The sequence below is a fragment of the Physeter macrocephalus genome, chromosome 15, assembly GCF_002837175.3.
Source record: "Physeter macrocephalus isolate SW-GA chromosome 15, ASM283717v5, whole genome shotgun sequence".
NCBI lineage: Eukaryota > Metazoa > Chordata > Mammalia > Artiodactyla > Physeteridae > Physeter > Physeter macrocephalus.
Genome location: NC_041228.1, coordinates 4,075,841 through 4,095,748, shown reverse-complemented (window position 1 = coordinate 4,095,748; position 19,908 = coordinate 4,075,841). Strand labels below are relative to the sequence as shown.

The 19,908-nt window shown below is 48.6% G+C and overlaps 1 protein-coding gene across 1 annotated transcript in view; it reads right to left on the bottom strand.

Moving 5' to 3' along the window:
- The window catches only part of COL22A1 (collagen type XXII alpha 1 chain), a 261,088-nt gene that overhangs the window by 42,406 nt on the left and 198,774 nt on the right, over window positions 1–19,908 (bottom strand). Inside the window, exons 45-49 of the mRNA XM_028500513.2 lie at window positions 16,432–16,479; window positions 10,697–10,810; window positions 10,261–10,314; window positions 3,486–3,539; window positions 1,823–1,876 (exon numbers count right to left, since the gene is read on the bottom strand). Of these exons, the coding sequence (XP_028356314.1) occupies window positions 1,823–1,876; window positions 3,486–3,539; window positions 10,261–10,314; window positions 10,697–10,810; window positions 16,432–16,479 (324 nt within the window). The remainder of the gene's footprint in view (window positions 1–1,822; window positions 1,877–3,485; window positions 3,540–10,260; window positions 10,315–10,696; window positions 10,811–16,431; window positions 16,480–19,908) is intronic.

Here is a 19,908-nt window from a genome sequence, read left to right as displayed (position 1 = left end):
GGTCTGGGAGGATCCCACGTGCCGCGGAGCGGCTGGGCCCGTGAGCCATGGCCGCTGAGCCTGCGTGTCCGGAGCCTGTGCTCCGCAACGGGAGAGACCACGGCAGTGAGAGGCCCGCGTACCACAAAAAAAAAAAAAAAAAAAAAAAAAAGCACTGACTTAACTTGAGTTGTTGAGAGAACTGAGTAAGGTGATACATATAAAGAGTTAGCCAGCCAGCGCCAGGTACATACTAAGAGATCTCCATAAAGGGCACTCTGTCATCAGAAGTCTGATGACAGTGGTCTTCTTCTGTGCGTGTCTGTTGGCCAACCCAAGACCAGGAGCACTGCAGGTAATAACTAAGCATGGGATAACAAATAAGGAAGGTCTCACAGTACTTTACTGACACCTTTCCAGCAGTCTTTATTTAGTCCTTTTGCATACATTTATTGGGTGCCTATGTCACACCAGGTGCTGGCAAAGTTTTAGGGATACAGAAATGGCCACACCACGGTCTTGGACCTCAAGGAAACCTGATACAGTTGTAGAAGGTGTGTGTTATTTTCCGTGCAAGACAAATCCTGCAGACAAGCTGCAGTCTGATTTGTCTCCACGTCTTTCACCAGGTGAGGACCCCGTAAATGTTCACGAAATAAAAGGATGTTGATAATATTGAGATAAACGGCCTAAGGGTCATGCTCCCCTGCACTGGGCTGCTGCGGGGAAATTACACATCTAACAGAATAATTGCGTGTCTACTCCAAATCTGGATTATTGTACATAATTTTGCCCAAAGCTTTTGGCATCCTAGACTCTGGAATCTAGCTAAGCTAGCAGGTTGGGAACAGGGTTAAGGGTTTTACCAGAAGAAGAATGCTAACAGAGCACCAGAAAATAAACTGTGAAAGTAAAGAGCATTGTCTTCTTGGCATCTATATATAACGTCATGAACACTTAAAAAACAATGCATAATTGACCAGGAGGGTTAGCTGCCTGCTCTTGAGTTTCTTCTGCATGACTGGCCCCTAAACCTGAATGGGCAGCTGACTCAGCATCCATTCCCAAAGGCAATTAACAGTCCAAGCCAGGGCACAAAGTGGAGGCTCCATAAACACCTGCACGATGCTGAATAAACCCACGAATCAGTTGGGGACAGACAAGCAACCTAGACCAAAGGGAGGTAAATTCGCCAAGAAGAGCATCAGTCAATGTTAGCACCACAGCTACCGGAAGAGCAAGGAGAACATTTGCTTGGAGGGTCAATGGGAATAAATGGGATGATATTAGAGGCTGTCGCTGTGGTTAGACTGATAACAAGTGCCTCAGAACGACAACGAATGAACTGTTGAAAATAGTAATAATACAAAGTAATAACCTGCAGTTACTAATACTGTTATCAATCACAGGAAATCCAAGAAAGTCTGGGTTTGCACAGACACTCTGTGATTCCCTGAGCCTCTCACCATGGGACAGTTTCCTACGGAAGAGGGAAAGTTGCTTCCATAATACATTTCTCACTTAAGAGCCTAACCTTGGAATTATCCCAGGCTTCCCCCAACCCGAGCTGGATGAAACGTAGTAAGTGGAGCCTGTGCGTCCCTGCCAATGGCCCTGTCCCAAGAGCATTCTGACTACACCGTCCCTCAACGTAGCCAAGCCCCTCTGAGCTCACCCCAGACGCCGCCGCGACCTGAAATTTCGCTTCACCCCAGACCCCTTCCAGGTGTCAGCCCACTCTTTAAAATAAGAGGTCTGTGCATGTAACACCACCTCCAGGGAGTATGGAAGCATGCACAAATGACAAGGCCAGAAGAGGAGGAGATTCGAAATAATTACTTACCGGTGGCCCAGGGCTCCCTGGGGGCCCCATGAAACCTGGAACTCCTGGATGACCCTAGGAAAACACAAGGCAATTATTTTAAATGATTCCCAAAAAGTTGCACTTCGTGCAACTACCGAATTTCAGACGACAAGCTAGAATCCATCTTCTAACTCAGATAAAAATTCTGGATATATATATACATATATGAACATATTTATATATATATATATACATATATATATGTATACATAAAAATGTGGTTGAGGGAGTATCTAACAATATTTACAAAAACAAATCTATCCTGTAACTGGATTTGGTTCAAAATAATGTGAAGGAAGAAGGATGTAGATGAAAACAAGGTGGCCAAATAGCTGGAAGATGTTATGACCAGGTGATAAATACAATGGGGTAATTTTTATTATATGCTCTTATTTTGATGTATGTTTGAAGTATCCCATAATAAGAATTTAAAAACAAATCAATACATATACACACAATTTATACCCACAATGGAAATAGCTAGATTCACTGAATTATGGCATCTATGACGGTATTACAGTTATTTTAAGAAAGAGATTCACGTCCCCACGTGGAGAGGAGTCCGTGTGTATTACAGAATGAGCTAAACCGGTTATGGTGCGAAGTGTATTGCGTCACTTATTTAGTACAGCAATGTTATCAAACCAAACAAACCACCATGAAAGAAATGATCTCCCTGCCCTCCTCCTTCACCTCCTTCCACAGGAAAACACAAACTGTAACATTCGGTGCAGAGATCACTGCCATTCACAACTCATAAGAATGATCCCCCCAAATGTTGTCTTTCAAGATACGAGTGGAATTTTTGCTGAGTATGTCCTTCAGACCTTTAGTATAGCTCTTACCTCACCGCCTCTGGACTCTCTGCTCACATGCCTCACCCTGTCACTGAATGAAAAGCCCTGTGAGGTTAGGGATTTGCCCATCACTCATCCTGTATCTCAGAGCCTGGCACGGAGCTGGGTTACGATGAGTACCGACCGAGAGACGGATAGGAGACTTCGAAGGAAAGGGGAAGGGCAGGAGGGAGAGGAAACAGGAAAAGAGGGAGAAGAGTGACAGCAGCAAGGCACAAGCAGAATAGCCAGTTTAAATGGCTTAAAGGCTGTTAGAGGCTGAGGATTTGAGAGTGCAGGATGAGCTGGTAGCCCTGGGTAGGAGACGAAGGGGAGACAGCGTTCAGATGCACATGGGAACAATCTTACAATGCATTTGGAGCAGTGGGCCAGCAGGGCTGGATGGGCCCTGAGCAGAGAAGGGGTGTCTATGAAGCATTTTAGCTCACACAGTGAGAGTCATGCGATAGAAGTGGTGGGTGGGCAGGAAGAAAGACGGGGGCGTTTTGCATTTTCTCATGAATGACTACCAGTTCAGTGGGCAAGAAGCACTAAAAGTAAACGAGCACAAAATTTTAAAATACGTGTCTCTGAAGAAAAGAAAAGGTAGGCTCCTCGGATAATTGGGGAAGGGGAGTGTGGCAATGAACCAAGGTGGAAACCATGAAAACATGATTTAAAGAAAAATCCTACCAAAGGCAAAGAAGAGACAAGACATGACTGCAGAGACGGTGGAATGAAAGTTACCTAGGAAAAATAGTGATGTTTCTTCAGGGTGAATGTTTCACTGTAAAATAAGTTTTTACCTGATCCCCTTTCTGTCCAATCTCACCATCTGCACCACGTTCTCCTTTACTTCCCTTAGGAGAAAAAAAAAAAAAAAAACAAAAGAAGAATATTACTGAAAATTTTTCTAGCGCTACGTTGGAAAAGAAAAATTTTGCAATGCATTCATACTCTCATTCTTCATCAATCTCTTATCAAGTTTGTGCTGTAGGCCCAAACTAGCTGCAGGACCTTGAGCAGGTCATTTAAACTCTGAGTTGTAGCTTTTTTAATCTACAAAACAGAGAAACGATTGCCCCCCTCATGAAATGTGGGGAGAATAAAATCAAATAATACATGGAAAACACTTAGCACAGAGCTCAGGATACAGTAAGAGTGCAATAAATATAATAATTATTTTTTACTGGTTTGTATTTGAATCCTGGCTTTGTCGTTTACTAATTGTGTGTCATCGGGCAAGCTGTTTCAACTCTGTTTCCTACTTCTAAGATGGGAATGATAACAGTGGACTCACGGGGTTGTGTGAGGATTAAATGAACTGAAATCTACAAAGTAGACTAGCGATGGGGTCCGTGTTAGCTCTCAACAAACATCAGCTGTCATCATTCTCATCATAATTATCACTATGATCATTTTCCCCATCACCATCAATGTCACCAGTGTGGCCGTCATTATGCCATCATCACCACCACAACCGCTATCCTCTCCTCATTTCAATTGTCATCACCACCGTCACTACAACATTCACCGCCGGCACCTCTATCATTCTCCGCCTCCTCATCCTTCACATCACCATCATCTCCGTTATCATGGTCATCAAGACATAGCATGCGACCTACCAAAAATACAGCTTTACAAACTAATCCTGAAAGTAACATTCAGAGGTTCCAATCTCTCTTAACTGTCACCTCTTTGGCCCTGCGTTTAGTATGTTAACAAGTATATTCCAGTAAAATGTTATTAAACAAAAACGTTTCAGTTCCTTTAAAAGAATGTGTTATGCAGTACAAGAAGTCGTTGGCAGTCGGTCAATCTTGGCTGTGTTTCCAGGCCTGTCCTCCCTTATCTTTGCATCTTTCAGAAGATCATGTCCCTTCTTTGCTCTGTTTATTCATTCAGTAAGTGCAGGATGCGAGGGGGCAGGTCGATCTACGACGGTCCAGGTCCAGAACCCTACAACTCTCTCGCTGAAACATCACGCCCAGTCGTCTTCCCATCCAGACTGTTGTACCACATCAGCAGTTCATTGATGACAATAACTACCTAATAACACCCTGGCTGCCTCCCTTGGGTATATGGGGAGGATTAGGTGATCTAATGCCTGTAAAGTGCCAAATGATTTTGTGTAGAGGAAAAAAAAAATAGGTTCAGAGGGGAAGAGCATTTGTTCCAACACCTTTGCATGTAATTATGTCTACTGTTTTAAAATCCATAAAGCCAGCACTGTCTGCAGGCCACTTTATAATCTCAATGAAAAGAAGTGACGGGCTTCCCTGGTGGCGCAGTGGTTGCGCGTCCGCCTGCCGATGCAGGGGAACCGGGTTCGTGCCCCGGTCCGGGAAGATCCCACATGCCGCGGAGCGGCTGGGCCCGTGAGCCATGGCCGCTGAGCCTGCGCGTCCGGAGCCTGTGCTCCGCAACGGGAGAGGCCGCAGCAGAGGGAGGCCCGCATACCCCCCTCAAAAAAAAAAAAAAAAAAAAAAAGAAAAGAAGTGACAGAAAAGTACACTGCTTCTCCGACATTTAGGACGACTGCCTTAAAAGTAAATGGTTTCCTTTCAATTTCCAGTCCTCAGTCTGGGCTTAGAATGGTTTCAACCCTCATCTCACAGCAACTAAATGGCAGCAGCTCAAGGATCTCCACAGTTGTCCTTGTCTCCTTCTCTGCCGCAGCTGGGGATCAAAGCAAACACAGCCACCCCCAAGCCTGACTCACTTTCTTCCAGAAAAGAGGACTGACATTTACAGAGCCCCTACTCTGCCGGGTGCTCTTCCAGGGCGTCCACGAGATCCCACTTCACGCATTTCTTTGTGTATATCCTGAGCTGATGCAAGACAGTATTTAATATGTCTACATTATCTAATTTAGCCAGGAAAACTACTCAGTGAGGCAGGGGTTATTACCAGAGCGTAGAGATAAGAAATCTGAAGACCAGAGAGGTGAAGTGATTCGCCTGAGGTCACACAGGTAATAAGAAATAAGATTTGGCATCTAATCCAGATCTGTCTGTATCCAAACCGCCTCCTCCTGACCAAGTTACTTTCCTAGGTCATGATGCCTTGTCCCATTGGTTTTATAATGTCAAGAGCACTAGATTTATAGTCTAGAAGCCCAACTGACCTTGCTGACCATGTTCTGGGAATCCTTCTATGCACCGAGAATACAGCAATCAAAAAAAAAAAAACAGATTAGAAACAACAAAACCAAAAAACCCCCTGCCCACCTGGAGTTTACATTCCAGGGACATTACGAGTTTACTACTTTGCTAGCTCAGCTCTCTTCAGTACACGTTTATTGAGGGTCCAACGGAAGGGCTTCACTTTTCCTGTTGAAAAGAAGGGAAGAAACTCCCACCACAACCCCTTTTATTAGAGCATTTACTTCAGAAAACTTGACACTGTGAGTTCTTGCTCTGTCTCTTTGAAATGTATGTAAGTCCTTTTCAAAGCTGAAGAAGCCTTTTGCCAGCTCTAGGACCCAGGAAAGTGTTTCTCAAGGACCTGGGAACATCTCTTTGAAATGTAATCAACAAGGAAAATAAAGCCCCATCTCCCAGGTTCTAAAGGAAAGTAGGAGTCTAACTTCGCCTCCCTTGTTCCAAGCTGCAAAGAGAAGTTTGGTTTTCTTTTGTACAAAAGTAATTCACTAAAGCAGATGATCACTCCGATTACCAGGTGGATTAGGATGGCCCTGACAAACGGTGCTACACGGTCCTCTTACATGAGAACTAGTTATTGTTCATCCTGAGGACACACAGATCATGGGTCATAGCTGCTTAGCCATAGAAAAGGGTGAGATTTCTTTGTCTTTACAATCTCTTAGCAAAATTGCCTGTGATGCCTTATAATACTCTGGCTTAATGCTTGTACAAAAATAAAAGTATTTCCCTTCTTTTCTTTGTGGACAGGTTTTCTGGTTTGGGAGAAGATTCTGTTTAGTTTTTAATTATATTTCCTCAACACCATCATTTGCTAAGCGCATAATGTAACAATTATTTCGAGGTTATGTTCCTAGCAGAGGCTGCTCTAAGGATGCTGGCTTTTGTGAATCCATCAAACAGGTAATTCTCTCCAGGAGTTTACAACCTGTTGAGAGCAGGGCCTAAACTTTCTCAAATTAGTAAGTCTCTGCTATTCTCAGAATAAGCCCTGTCCCTGAAATTTTGCCTGCTGTTTCTCTGCCTAGAAAACTCTTCCCCAAGAATGCCTGGCAAAGCACTGCCTCACTTTCCAATGCAACTAAAACCCCACCTCCCACTCCAGGTGGCCTTCACAGGTGACCTCTGCCCCATGGCAGTGTTTTCCTTAAAATCATTTAACTCTTCTCCTGGAAATTTGTTATAGTCGTTATGAACTCAAATGGAGGAACAATTATGAGGACCTCCCACAGTTACACGCGTCTCACATTTCCTACGGGCTGGGCACCATGCCTGGTGCTTTGTAAATGTTTCCCTGTTTTAATTGTCACATCCTCTCTGTGAGATGAGCCACCTAGTTCTTCTTTTACAGATGAGGGACCCCAGGTTCAGAAAAGCCAAAGTTGCCCAAGTCTTATAATTAGTCAGCTAGGCTCCCCCGTGGGGAGCTGTCCTCGGTGCTGCCGGGGGTGGTAGCATTACTGGGGCTGTAACAGCAAACTAACTAGTGCGGGTCCTGGAGCTGGACTAGCAGGGATTCACCTCGGCTATACCACCTACTAGTTTTGTAACACTGGCATTTAATCTTGCTCAACCTTCGTTTCCTACTCTGTAAAGTGGAACAACATCTCTCCTTCCTAGGACAATGCTCACCAGCGCAGGAGACAATATTGCAAAGCGGGTAAACCGGCCCTTGGCCCTTACCACACCAGGTACGCTGTCTCCTGCCGTCCCTGGGGGCTCACTCTGTAGAGTGGACCCTGAGAACCTCCCAGTCACCATGGACTCCAAGGCGGGAAGAGAACCCCGTCCTTCAGACGCAGCACTAATTTCTGTCCTTTTTCTGGGTGGAAGCTTACTTTGCCTTTCTCTGACTCTGTAAAGGAACAAACCCTCCCTTGAAGGGAATTATAAAAAGAACAAAGGCAGAGCACTTGTCCCAAGACACCAACACTTCAGGAGCAGTTGGGCTGAGGGAGAAAACAATTCCTACTCAGTGGAGGGAACTCCTTATCTGTTTAACCGATTGGCTTTTGTTCCTCTGAATAAAGGTCATTCCACCGTAGAGGCAGCCCCCAGCAGCTGGCAAGAGGACAACAAGGGCCGCATATGAGGGTCAGCTGAAATTACCCCCTGCAGAACCCCCCAGGCGACAAGGTTAGCCACTGTTTATGACCCCAGAAAAGAAGGGTGATCCTCAGCAAATGGCACAGAGGATGCTAGGCTGTGCTGGTGTCTCTTAACCTAACACTGTCCCCGGGCAGAATCTCTTGTTCCATCTACACTGAGACCTGACATCTATAGCTCCTGAAGCAGGAGTCTTAGGTTTGTCAAAACCCTATAAAACTGCAATGTCTCTGGATAGCAACTAGATGTCTAACCTGCCAGCCAGGGCCTGGGAGATCTGGCTGTTTTCCATCCTGATACCTCACAGGCCCCTGGCTGTGTTGTCACACCACCATATTTCTGTTTGCTTCCTTGCCTTTTAATAGTAATAATAATACCTCCAACCCCATTTTCCAGGGCTGTGCCTAGGGTGAGGAAGTGAGCACTCACCTGGGGGGCAAAATGTAAGGGGCCCCGGGAAACCTCAGGATCCAAGAGAAAGAATATTTTAGGGCCATATTTTTATAAGTCAATATTAATGCAAAATAATCCAAGATGAACAAAATATGAACATGTAGATAAATACAGGGCTCCAAAGGGGCAAGGATTAGGGGGAGGCAAGGAAAGTGAGGGATTCATGTGTAGGTTGGGTCTCGTCTTTTTTTTTTAATATAAATTTATTTATTTTATTTATTTATTTTTGGCTGCGTTGGGTCTCCGTTGCTGCACGCGGGCTTTCTCTAGTTGCGGCGAGCAGGGGCTACTCTTCGTTGCGGTGCGTGGGCTTCTCATTGCGGTGGCTTCTCCTGTTGTGGAGCACGGGCTCTAGACGCCCAGGCTTCAGTAGCTGTGGCACATGGGCTTCAGCAGTTGTGGCGCATGGGCTTAGTTGCTCTGCAGCATGTGGGATCTTCCCGGCCCAAGGCTTGAACCCGTGTCCCCTGCGCTGGCAGGCGGATTCTTAACCACTGTGCCACCAGGGAAGCCCTGAGTCTCATCTTTATTTAACATTTTGACATTTTGTTCCTTATGTATCTAATGCACTCATTTTAAACATTTCATAATACCGCATTAGAGTCTCATTTATCTTGGTTATGGAAGATTTTGGCTTCCCCTTACGTTTTCCACCCAGGTCCTCACCCCAATCCTGGCCCAGGGGCTGACAGAGCATGAAGGCTAAGATTGACAGAGGGCTTACAACGTGACAGGCACTGGTGGGGGCATCTCATGAGCGGCCGTCAGGGTCAGAGCCTGTAAGGTCTCTGCTCTCACACTCCCTAGGGTACCAGGAGGAAAGGGAAGGGCAGAGAGGTAAGAAGCTAGCCCAAGGTCACTGCTGAGACTGGATTCCAACCCCAAAGGGCTGGCTCCTGTGGTCTCGCTCCTACTGACAATTTCCTGCTGCACCTCCCACCAGATGAGCCACACCGTGTCCCAGCCAGGCCCCAAGAAGAGACACAGTGACACGTGTCCCTGAATGCTGGGGCAGAGCAGTGCGCAGAGTTTCCAGCAGCACAGAGGTGACAAGGGGGTCAGAGAGAGCCCCCAGGGCAGCACCGATGTCAGGGAAGTGGAATGAGGCTGGGAAGGTCAGAGCTCACGCGCTCCCTGCCTGTATGCCACACTCACACACTCTCTTCCCCTTAGAGGTAAATACTGTCACCACCCAGAGCCCAAACAGCCACAGCCCAGACACGCGTTCTGGCAGCCAGAGCTTCGCAGCCTGTTCTACGGCTCCTGCCTCCCAGGCCAGTCTCCCTGGCTTTGTGAAACTACAAGCTATCCTGCCCGTTTTAGATGGGTGTCTTGTCATTCATGTGAGAGTGCATGATACCCACTTGCGTTTGTATAGCTCCTTCCTAATATTTTTATTGAGTGCCAAGTTCTTTTGATGTATGATATTGTTCAACTCTTCCCTCTCTCTGAAGTTTTTATTCACATCGTTAGTGGGTGGAGAAATTGAGGCCCAGAGAGGTCAAGAATTTTGCCTAAAGCCACACAGCTCCGAAGACTCAACTCAGGGGTGGGACTCGAGTTCAGAGCTGTCTGACCCCAAAGATCATGTCTTAACCAGCACCACACATTCCTATCTGGTAGCTCATCTATACTTTCAGCCACTCAAGTATTTGTCTATGAGCAATCTGAGACTCAACAAGTTCAAGGGCCCCTTCCCATGGTCACTGAGACAGTCAGTGCTAAGGAGAGAACCTGAACTTGGATCTTCTGATTTTAAAATCATTGTTCCCTTCCACTGGACGTCACTCTTCCTCAAACGCTGGTTCACCAGTGAGATGAGAATAAACGCACATGATTTTTATGAAAGCTCACTGACCTGCGGTCCATCTATTCCTGGGGGCCCTGGGAGGCCTCTGGGCCCAGCATCTCCCTGCAGCAGGAATAATGGGGAAAAAACAAAACAAAACAAAACAGCAAGAATGAGTGTCTGGACCCCATGCCCAGAGTCATCGGCAAGCCACCCTCTTACACACGCACTCACTGACTTCCCACCGGCCTCCCTGTCCCCTGCCCCACCCTACCGCGTGTCTGAGCAAAGGGCGTAGGTGGGCGGCTGTGCATTCAAGGCCGTCACCCACCAACAATGTGGCAGCTGGTATGAGAGCCAGTCCCCAAGGGCCCCCATGGCCCTACCTCCCGCTTCTGGGCCCTTGCGTAGAATCCCCCCTTGTGTCCCAGACGCGGTGCTGAGGTCTCCCAAGTGATGTATTCCATTACAGTGACAAAAACTAAGTTTCCCCTTTTCTCCTTACCTTTTTCCCTTCTGTGCCTTCTCTCCCTGGCTTTCCCGGGAGACCTGTGTCCCCTTTAAAACCTGGCAGACCAGGGAGGCCTGGGGGACCTGGGGGACAGTCATTGCACACATCCTGAGAAAAAGAGCAAAAACAGTACAGTTACTTATACAACAAAAGGTGGCCCACGGCTCCCACCTTTCCAGACAGGAAGAAGCCGGCAAATGATGAAAAGGAAACAGGTGGATTGAGTCACTACCCACATAGCTTGTGTCAAACTTTGCATGTTTCTCTCTTGGTCTTAAATTAGATTTCAGCACTGATACGTCTGATATATCTGGATTATTACCGCATTTCTCCCTACTTCTGGCCAGACAGCTAAAATGTAGCCCAAGATGAAGATGTCGAAAGCGAAGATGTACCAGTGTCTGTAAGCGTCTAAAAACATTCACAGTACAGACTTAATGCAAACACTTAGTACTGTTAAAGATAGCACGCTCTGTCCCTAAGACTAGAGACAAGACAGAGCTGGGAACTGCGTCCTCTGTCTGGTGGGTCTGCCCAAGGGGTTTCTGAACAAAGCAGCAAAAAGAAAGCAACAGGCACCCACCCTTGGGACTCTCTTGCTGTGACACACACCAAATCTCACCACGCCTGGCATTATTCTTTGTTCAGAGGAGGCATTTAATAACTGTTCCCCAGAATGGAGCCTTGCTCCACTCCTTTGAGGCAGGTAAGTGCTGTCCCTGGAGTGCATGTAAAGTTCTCAGCCCAGAGAACAGGTTCTCTAGCTTGTCTGCGTCCTCCCCAGATCTTACATTTTGGAGCACAGCAAACAGCAAATAAAATTCCCAGGCTTGACCGCACTCTCATCCGTCTCGCACCCCAGGGTCTTGGACTGCTCCTTCCACGCCCTCCTCTCTAACCCCCGCTCTCTTCCTCCCCTATTCTCTCCCTGCTATAAGGGTGAAATGAGATAAAACAAAGAGGTCTCTCAGCATAGTGGCAGATCATTCCCAGTGCTTTTGGCTATTATGAATTCATATATCTACCCGGCAGCTCCCTCCCTGTTAGGCACTGTGCTTTTCTGCTCTGAGCCCACAACAAGCACACGTCTTGAAGGGCTCGTGGTTCCGTGTACCAACTGACTCAAACAAACGCATTAACTCAGGCTTCTGGGACGCTCCACTGGAGAGATCGGCAAAGACTTGTTCATATTCAGTGAGGTGATGTTTCAGGTGACCTGGCCTTCAAATCGGTCTCTAATTCAGGATGGAAGGGCTTTCGTCATCCAAAAAGCAACTCTGAACAGTCCACCTTCCTTTTAGGTACTTACCCCTAGTCAACATTTGAAGATTCTTTAGAAGTGTCCTTCTCCAAGAAGCCTTCCTGATGGCTTCGCACTGGGGATATGTTCCTGCTCCCACGGACCCAGGAATTCCTGCTACGGAAGCACCTGTCTCACTATTGAGGAGATCTGTTTACAGCTCCAAGCCCTCTCCAGCAAGCAAAAAAGTGTTAGCTCTCCGAGAACAGAGGTAGAGTTGCTTTATCTTCGGGTGTCCACTTCGTAGCAAATAACCTTCCGCAGAGCATGAGTTCCATAAATGAGGGAACCAGCCGACCCGACCAACCACCAACCAACTGGCCACTGACCTTCTGGCACCCAGTGTCATCTTCCTTTAGTGGTGGTTTCAGATGTTGGTTGAATGCTTTTGGAGGACGAGGAGTACCAAATGTTGGGCTACACGAAGAAATGGCAGATGAGAGAAGCTGAAGGATACTGTTTCCAGTTGCTGTTTTTTGTTTGGAAGAATGGCAGACTTGGGGAGAACTCATCTATCTCATCTATTCCTAGACCTTCTCTACAGTTCCTTAAAATGAGACACAGCCGTCAAACATGGCGACAATGCGCCCAGGATGAGATTTTTTGGACTCGGTGGGTGCAAGAGTGATTCGGAACCATCCTTCGCAGCGGGATCCACAACATAAAGAAATCGTATCCGAGCAATACAAAATGTCACTACTTTCCGATTTCCTTTCCATCTGTGGCCTGCGTAACTCAGCCTGGGTGTGTCTTAGTCACACATTCTGTGTAGGATGGTTCCCTGATGACCAGAGCAGCCCCCAGACTTGCCAGTGAGGGGGCTGGATCAGGTCCTGGAATCCAGTGAGCACAGGGCAAGACCAGCCCCCCACCTGCTGTCCTACCAACGCTCACTTTGGCTCCTGTGCTCCCGGGGCCCCCAGTCCCTCCTGACCTGGGCCACCGGAAACGCCTTGACACTAGTGTTGGGGCCCAGGGTGGGCTGCCCCCAAATGTCTCGATAGCATATGATTTTGAACTAAAGATACGTAAGAAATGGCCAGTGCAAGAGGGACACTGGCCCTTCTCTCTGTCTCCCTGAAAGCAAGAAATAAACCTCTCATGTGAAAAGTGCCCTCCCTGCCTTTGGAGGCAGAAGAACAACTTTATCCCCAGAAACAGGGATTTCAAGGCAGAGAAGCCTGTATAAACAAACCTTTTTTAATTTACTACCCTAAGTCCAAGCTCCGTTTAGAGCCTTCACTAATTAAGGACCCAAAGCCTAAGTTTCTTGGCCCTGTCAATTCCTCACAAATGTATTGTTTCTTTACCCAAAAAGTATAAAAGCTGCCTGTTTTGGCCACATCTTAGGTCCCATTTCTATGAGACCTCCATGTGCACAAATTAAAATGTATTTATTTTTCTTCTGTTAATGTCGTGTGTCAGTTTTATTATTAGTCTGGCCACAAGCACTCGAGAGGGATTATAGGGGGAAATTTCTCCCTCCCCGTCACTAGCCAGGGCTCGGCTTCCAGCTAGACGGGCTTTGCCCAGACCACACCAAAGCCTCTGCCCACTTGGGATCACGGCTTCACCTCTCCGAGCCTCAGTCCCTTACCTGTGAGATGAGAACCTCAGAGTCTGGGGAGAAATACAGGAGATAATGAATGGAAGATGCCTGATGCCATGCCAGGCACACAGTGACAGCACAGGAATTTCAGCTGCTACACGTGTCACTGTGGTTTCAGTTGTTATTTTCCTCCCTAAATCTGTTGCTTTGTCCCACTGGCAGATCAGATGCCCCGATCATCAATACTGACTCCCAACTTTTCCACTTAACTGAGTCATCTCAGGCAAGTCACTTAGTCCCTTTGAGTCTATTTCCGTATCTGTTAATAAGGATCGTTCTCCCACCTCAGGAGAGGGATGTGAAACTGAAATAACACATGTGAAGCATCTAGCACGTTGCAGGGTTCCAATCTGTAAATACAGACTCCGTCTCGCCTCCATCCCCTTCCTTTTTCCTGAGACATTTTCAGCAAAGCCGGCTGGCTGTGTCACTGTATTTGGTGTGGGACAGCATATCAAGCAAGTGCTCCATCAAATGTGTACAACTGGAGGAAGGCTGTAGTCTCTGCCAGGCATAGAAATCACCTCCAGATCATCTCATGCAAGTTCTTGCTGGATTCCTGAATCCTCACTGCAGATTCCTGCCAAAGGTTTGTGGAGCCTACATTTCAAACCTCCAGGTGAGAGGCAAGAAACTCACTCCCTGCCTGTCCTCCGTCAGGTAGCTGGCAGGAAGCTCGGACGCACGCACAGATGAGGCCGGAGAGCAGACGGGCTGAGGGCACGAGGGTGTGGAGTCGGTCACGCTGGCTTTGAGTCTTCGCTCCGCAACCATCCAGCTCTGTGGCCTTGAACAAGTGACTGACCCCTCTGTGCCCGATCTCCTGCTCTGTAAAGTGCAGCACATAATAGTACCCACCCACTGGGTTGTTGGTGAGGATAGGATGACGTAATATTTATCCCAGGGAATCATCTAATGGAGAGGCCCTGAGGGTGACCTCCCCGGGCACAGATCCAACTATGGAAGTTCATTACACAGGAGCTCTTAGAAGACAAACTTCCTAACCAGGCAGTTCTCCAACTATCAGAATAAGGCAAATTTTCTGTCATAAAAGACACCTTCTTAGCAAGAGAGGGTCCTGCCGCCAGCCCACCTGGACCAGACCATCATCCAGACGGCAGCAGGTGATTATAAAACAGGGAGCTAGGATAGCTGACTTCACAGACCTGGGCAAACCCACAGAGCCCAGGCTCTCGTCCACAGGGCTTCCAGGCAAAGAACAGCTCTGTAGGGCCAGGGAGTCTCAGATGCTTTTCCCTGAATGTCGGGGCTCACGTTCTCTCTGCGGTTCCTGGGTGCTCTGAGGAACACAGCTGCATCCTTCAGCAGGTAAGAAGTACCGATTTGACCAAATACCTGTCTTAATGCTGTAGCCGTAAAGCATTAACCCATGCAGCATTCACCCCTATTATCATTGCCATCAGGACTGGGACACCTTGAGGTTGAAATCCTTGGTGAGGCTGTGGGGTGGGGAAGACAGGGGCCGGTGCAGACCCAGGGCCTTCCAGCGGGACACAGTTAGGAAAAAATGACAGAGGACGTAAACGCCTGTAATAAACAAGGCTGGAATCAATAGATAATGAATTCTTGCCATGCCCTTGTTGTAAAAACAAAACAAAACAAAATTCCCTCTTGTCAGTGAAAATCAGGAAAGATTGCTCTACTACTACTCGTTTTCCAATGAAATGTGTAACTTTCCGTCAACGCATCTCAATGTATAAAGAAGATGAAAAGGCCCAGGCTTCTGAGAAGGATTTCTTTTCCCTTTTGTTCTCCTCCCTCGCTCTCATGCAAGAAGCAGGTATTTTACGACACCTCCCAAGTGGTTTTTAGAATACAGGAAGCGAGGGAGAGGGCGGTCACACAAAACCCAGGGTCAAGCTTCACCCGAAGTTAAGACAAGAGCTTGGAACCGAGGCGCAGAGGGTCGCGCACGCGCACAGCCGCAGGACCGCCCTTCCTGAAACGCAAACCTTACCCTGCCTCTGTCTCGCTCGCAGCCTTCCCCAGTTCTTCTCTTTAAGCGCCGAGGCCCCTGGCCAGGCTCCCGGGCACCCAGCTTTCCGTGCCCTATCTCGGCAGAGCTGTGCTCAACGCGCGTCTTCTGCCGCTTGTGGAGAAGGCGCACGCGGTTCGGACCATGAGCGCGGTGCGCGCTCCGATCTGGACTCGGCCTGGCTAAGGGCCCGGCAGCCGGCTCCACCTCCCTGCGCCTGCACTCTGGACCTCGCACCGGAAGAAGCCCCACCCGGCCTGTCTGACTCTGCCCATGCGTCCTCTCAGAACTCCAGGATGCACTCCTGTGTGGCGTCAAAGGTCAGCCTCTGGAATCAGATGAGGAGTGGACTCGAGTCCCATAAAGTCACTGATCCTCACAGTGACTCAAGAACATAAAGAGTACCAACATCAGAGAGTGATCGTGGATATAAAACAAGAGACACGCGGGAAGCATTTCGCATAGCACTGCCTGGGAGGATTTCCTGTGATGATGGATCTTATTGTCCAATAAGATAGCCACTAGCCACAGGTGGCAAGTAAGTACTTGGAACGTGGCTAGTGTGACCAAGGACCGGAACTGCTAATTGCATTTAATTTTAATTAACTTACATTTAAATTGACACACGTGGCCAGTGGCTGCCATACTGGACAGCGGATTTTAGCACACTGCTGGCACACACCGAGTTCTCAACAAATGTTGCTATCATTGTTAATATTATAACATAGCTGTTCAGACGAAAAAGAAAAGCACGTATTATTGAGATCTCTAATTCCCCCATCACCATTTTCAAGATGCAATGCACATTTATTTTATGCTTTTACCTTAACCAAGAGATTTATGTCCCCTGGAGACAGTAGTGGAGAGGCGCCCTGTCAAAATAAAAATCAATAAATACAGACACATGCACACTGCACACTCCATGCTTCTTTAGACAGCACGCAGCCTTCGAAATGTAAGCTGTAATACGTGACGAAGCTGTGCCAGGCACAGGATGACAGGCGCCCTGCCTACACCCCACGCTTGGGAGCCACAGAAAGACTTGGCAGCCCAAGTGCATGGGCTGCCAGTCCTGAGTCTGACATCAGCCTTTCTGGTCCCTGGTCTCCTTCTTCTGGCCCTTTCTCTTCTCCTGGTGGCCTCCCCTCCCCACTTCCACCAAAACCAATAGGTCCTATGGGTACTGTGGAAGACAAACGGGCGGACGGCCCTTTATTCCCCAGATGGGTAGTAGCTGTCGCTACCAGTCATTCACAATCTAGCATGATTTTAAAGCAATTTCTTCAGCTTTCGTAGGTGAAATAGCATTTTAAACCTCATTCGTCATTATGAGTTGGAAGTCTCTAACTTCAGGAAGGAGATTTCAGAAACCAGGAGTGATTACGAAGCCTCTGAAGGTGTGTGGGAGTCTGTGGGTCACTGCCTTCACATTCAAACCCATGGTGAGGTGGAACATGGCATGTGATGGCTGTGTTCAGCCCGGAGCCCGAGTGGTGCAGAGGCTGGGCTCACACTGGGGTTCAAGGGACGTGGAGCTGGGAAGGAAATGGAAACTCAAAGGCAGACACTAAAGCGAGGAAGGGATTCTTAGGAACGAATTGGGAGACTGGTGTGCTACTTTGCAAACTTGTAAATTTTGCAGTGGAAAAGGCGCACCAGAGAATCCACTCTCCAGACGGAAGGTGGCAGATTTTCCTCTAGATTTTCCAGATTTTCCTCTGTGGCCACAATCGGACTTGTGGTGGCTGATTCCTTCTGATTAAGTTTGACTTTGGGTTTATGAATTATGAATCCAGTCTAGCCTCTTAACGAGACAATTTCCCTGGCTACCCCCCTCTCCCTGGCCCCATGGGGTTCCTGCCACATCCTGTGGCTACAGAAAGCCATGTGACAGTAGCATCGTATACGTTTGCATAGGATAATCTTGGCAGTGGCTGGGCGTATGCCTGTGTTTTCTGAGTTGAAATGCTCAAGTATTCTATCAACGTTCTGGTCTATTTCAAGAGGACACCCGAGAGAGACTGGGGGTGGACTGACTCAGATTTGGAGGTTTTGAAGGAACTACTAGCCCGCAGGGAGACCTCACGTGGGTTGCATCTGCTGAACAAAGCCGAGAACGTCCTTAGTTACCTGAGACCGACCCTCAGGAGGAAGGCCAACTTGTGCCACATTAATTAAAGCTTTAAAAGGGGGAGAGGGGTTTTATTTTGACGCCTTATATTTTCCCCTGGGAAGTTAATAACCTAAGATTCCTATTGTTCAAATTGGGACATTTTCACACTGCTGGCCTTGTAGTCTTCGGAATATTCTTCTGCTGTCACTTGAGCCCCTTGTAGAGTTAGAACGAGCTCTATTAGACAGCACGGCTGGGCATCGGTTAGAAAAGGAGAGAGAACAAGGAGTGAGTTTTCTGTCTAGGTACAGCATGGCCTTGGGGATAATTCAGTTCATGTCCTGTTGCAGTCCATTTCTGTGGGTCTCACAAGATAGGTCTGAATACACAGGAGCAAGGCCGTTGTGGGGTGGTGGCCTTCTGAAGGTGGACACAGGACGCATCAGAGATTGCCATGTTCGCGCTGGAGGAATTGGTTGTTGATGGGATAAGAGGACAGGAGTGGGAAATGCTGGGGTATAGGAGACATAGTCTGTGCCCTGCTTAGACCCTCCTTCCCTCCTGGTGTGCCCACCCACCAGCTGCCGGGACGCTGGCTGGAAGGTCACACAGAGACGTTACCCGGTCAATAACGAGCTGACACGGAGGTGAGAGCGGCCGGCCTCTTGACTCGAGATGGGCCAGCTCTGCGGTGCTGCTTGCTCCCCGTAGGATCAGACTGAGCCTAGATGCCAGCGGAGCCCACAACACTGACTGCCTCTTCCCCACCACCCCCTGCTTTCTTCAGTCCTGGCAGGTTTCACCTCAATCGGTTGGCACAAGAATCCTCACCAGAGGCTCTGCTTCCAGAGAAGCCAAGGCTAGACAGAGGGATTCCCAGGACAGGGATTCTAGGGGAGCAGCACTGGAGAAACACTGCAGGCCCCACTCTCCACCCGCTGAGGGTTGGTGACTGTAGGAAAGTCTTAGCTCAGCAGGCCTGGCTTGTCCAACGCCTGCACATCCCAAAGGTCCGCCCCGGCTGGCTCCTGCGAGATAACTTCCAAGTCCTTGGCATGCCCTCTGCCCCGTAAGAGGGCCTTTGTTTACCTAGGGTCTCGGGCCACGCAGATAACTTATGCTAACAGTGTGATCTACGGTGGGGTCCTCGGGCCACGTGGGAGGGCTGGAGAGGGTGGAGTAACCAAGACCAGCCAGGGAGGCGCACCACACCTGCAAGACCTGGACACCAAGGTTTGCCTGAGCGCCCCCCAGTGGCGACACCTGCTGCATTTCAGAGCACTCGTGGTCATCCATGTGCCCTCTGATTACACACAACCGCTGGGAAAACTGAGTGCTGGGAGGGGACCCCTGGAATCCTGAGCCCCGGCTCTCGGGGACTCTGCACTGTGCATCTCCTCCCTGTGGCGCTCTGAATCTGTATCCTTCGCTGTAATAAACCATCAATCATCGTGAGCCTAACAGCTCTCCTGAGTTCTGGGAGTCCTTCTGGTGAATCACTGAACCAGAGGGGGAGTCTTGGGGACCCTTGAAAACATGACTCGTCTGATTAGCGAGATCACAGAGAACGACAGCTACCCAGCGGTACTTGGGACCACCTGGGGGGAGTGTGTTCAGTGAATTTAACGGTGGTCAAAAAGAGACCCATCCTCTCTCTGTCTCTCTCTCTGCTCTGCCGGTGACCAGCCGTGGACGTCACAGTTAGTCCACCTTGTCAGCTGGACTCTGCTGGTGTAATTTTCTCTGCAGAGGTGTCAAGGGCTGGATTTGGGAGAGGTCATCTGAACCCCCTTCAGCCTTTGGCCTGAACCTTACTCTCTCACCCACTTCACCTGGGACTTGCACTTGGGTACTGGGGTGGCTGCTGTCAATCGGACTCCATGGAGGGGGAGGAGCTTGTGAATAAGCCCACCCCTAACCTCCAGCAAGACTTGTCACTCTTCCCACTGGCAGGGCTTCAGTGAAAAGTTCCTGGACCCTTCTAGGCAGACCAGGTGCCCCTCCAGATCTCCGCTGTGCCCAGCAGCCCGGAGAAGTCAGGAACAGATGCCCACGCCCTCAGGGGCCTCCAGGCCTTGGGTCCTTGCCTGAAACTTGTAGCGGGTCAGGCTCCCAGAGGAGAAAGATGGCCTCTCCGACCCATCATCCTGAGGGGCAGCTCCTGCCCAGGGGAGCTTACTGGTGTCTG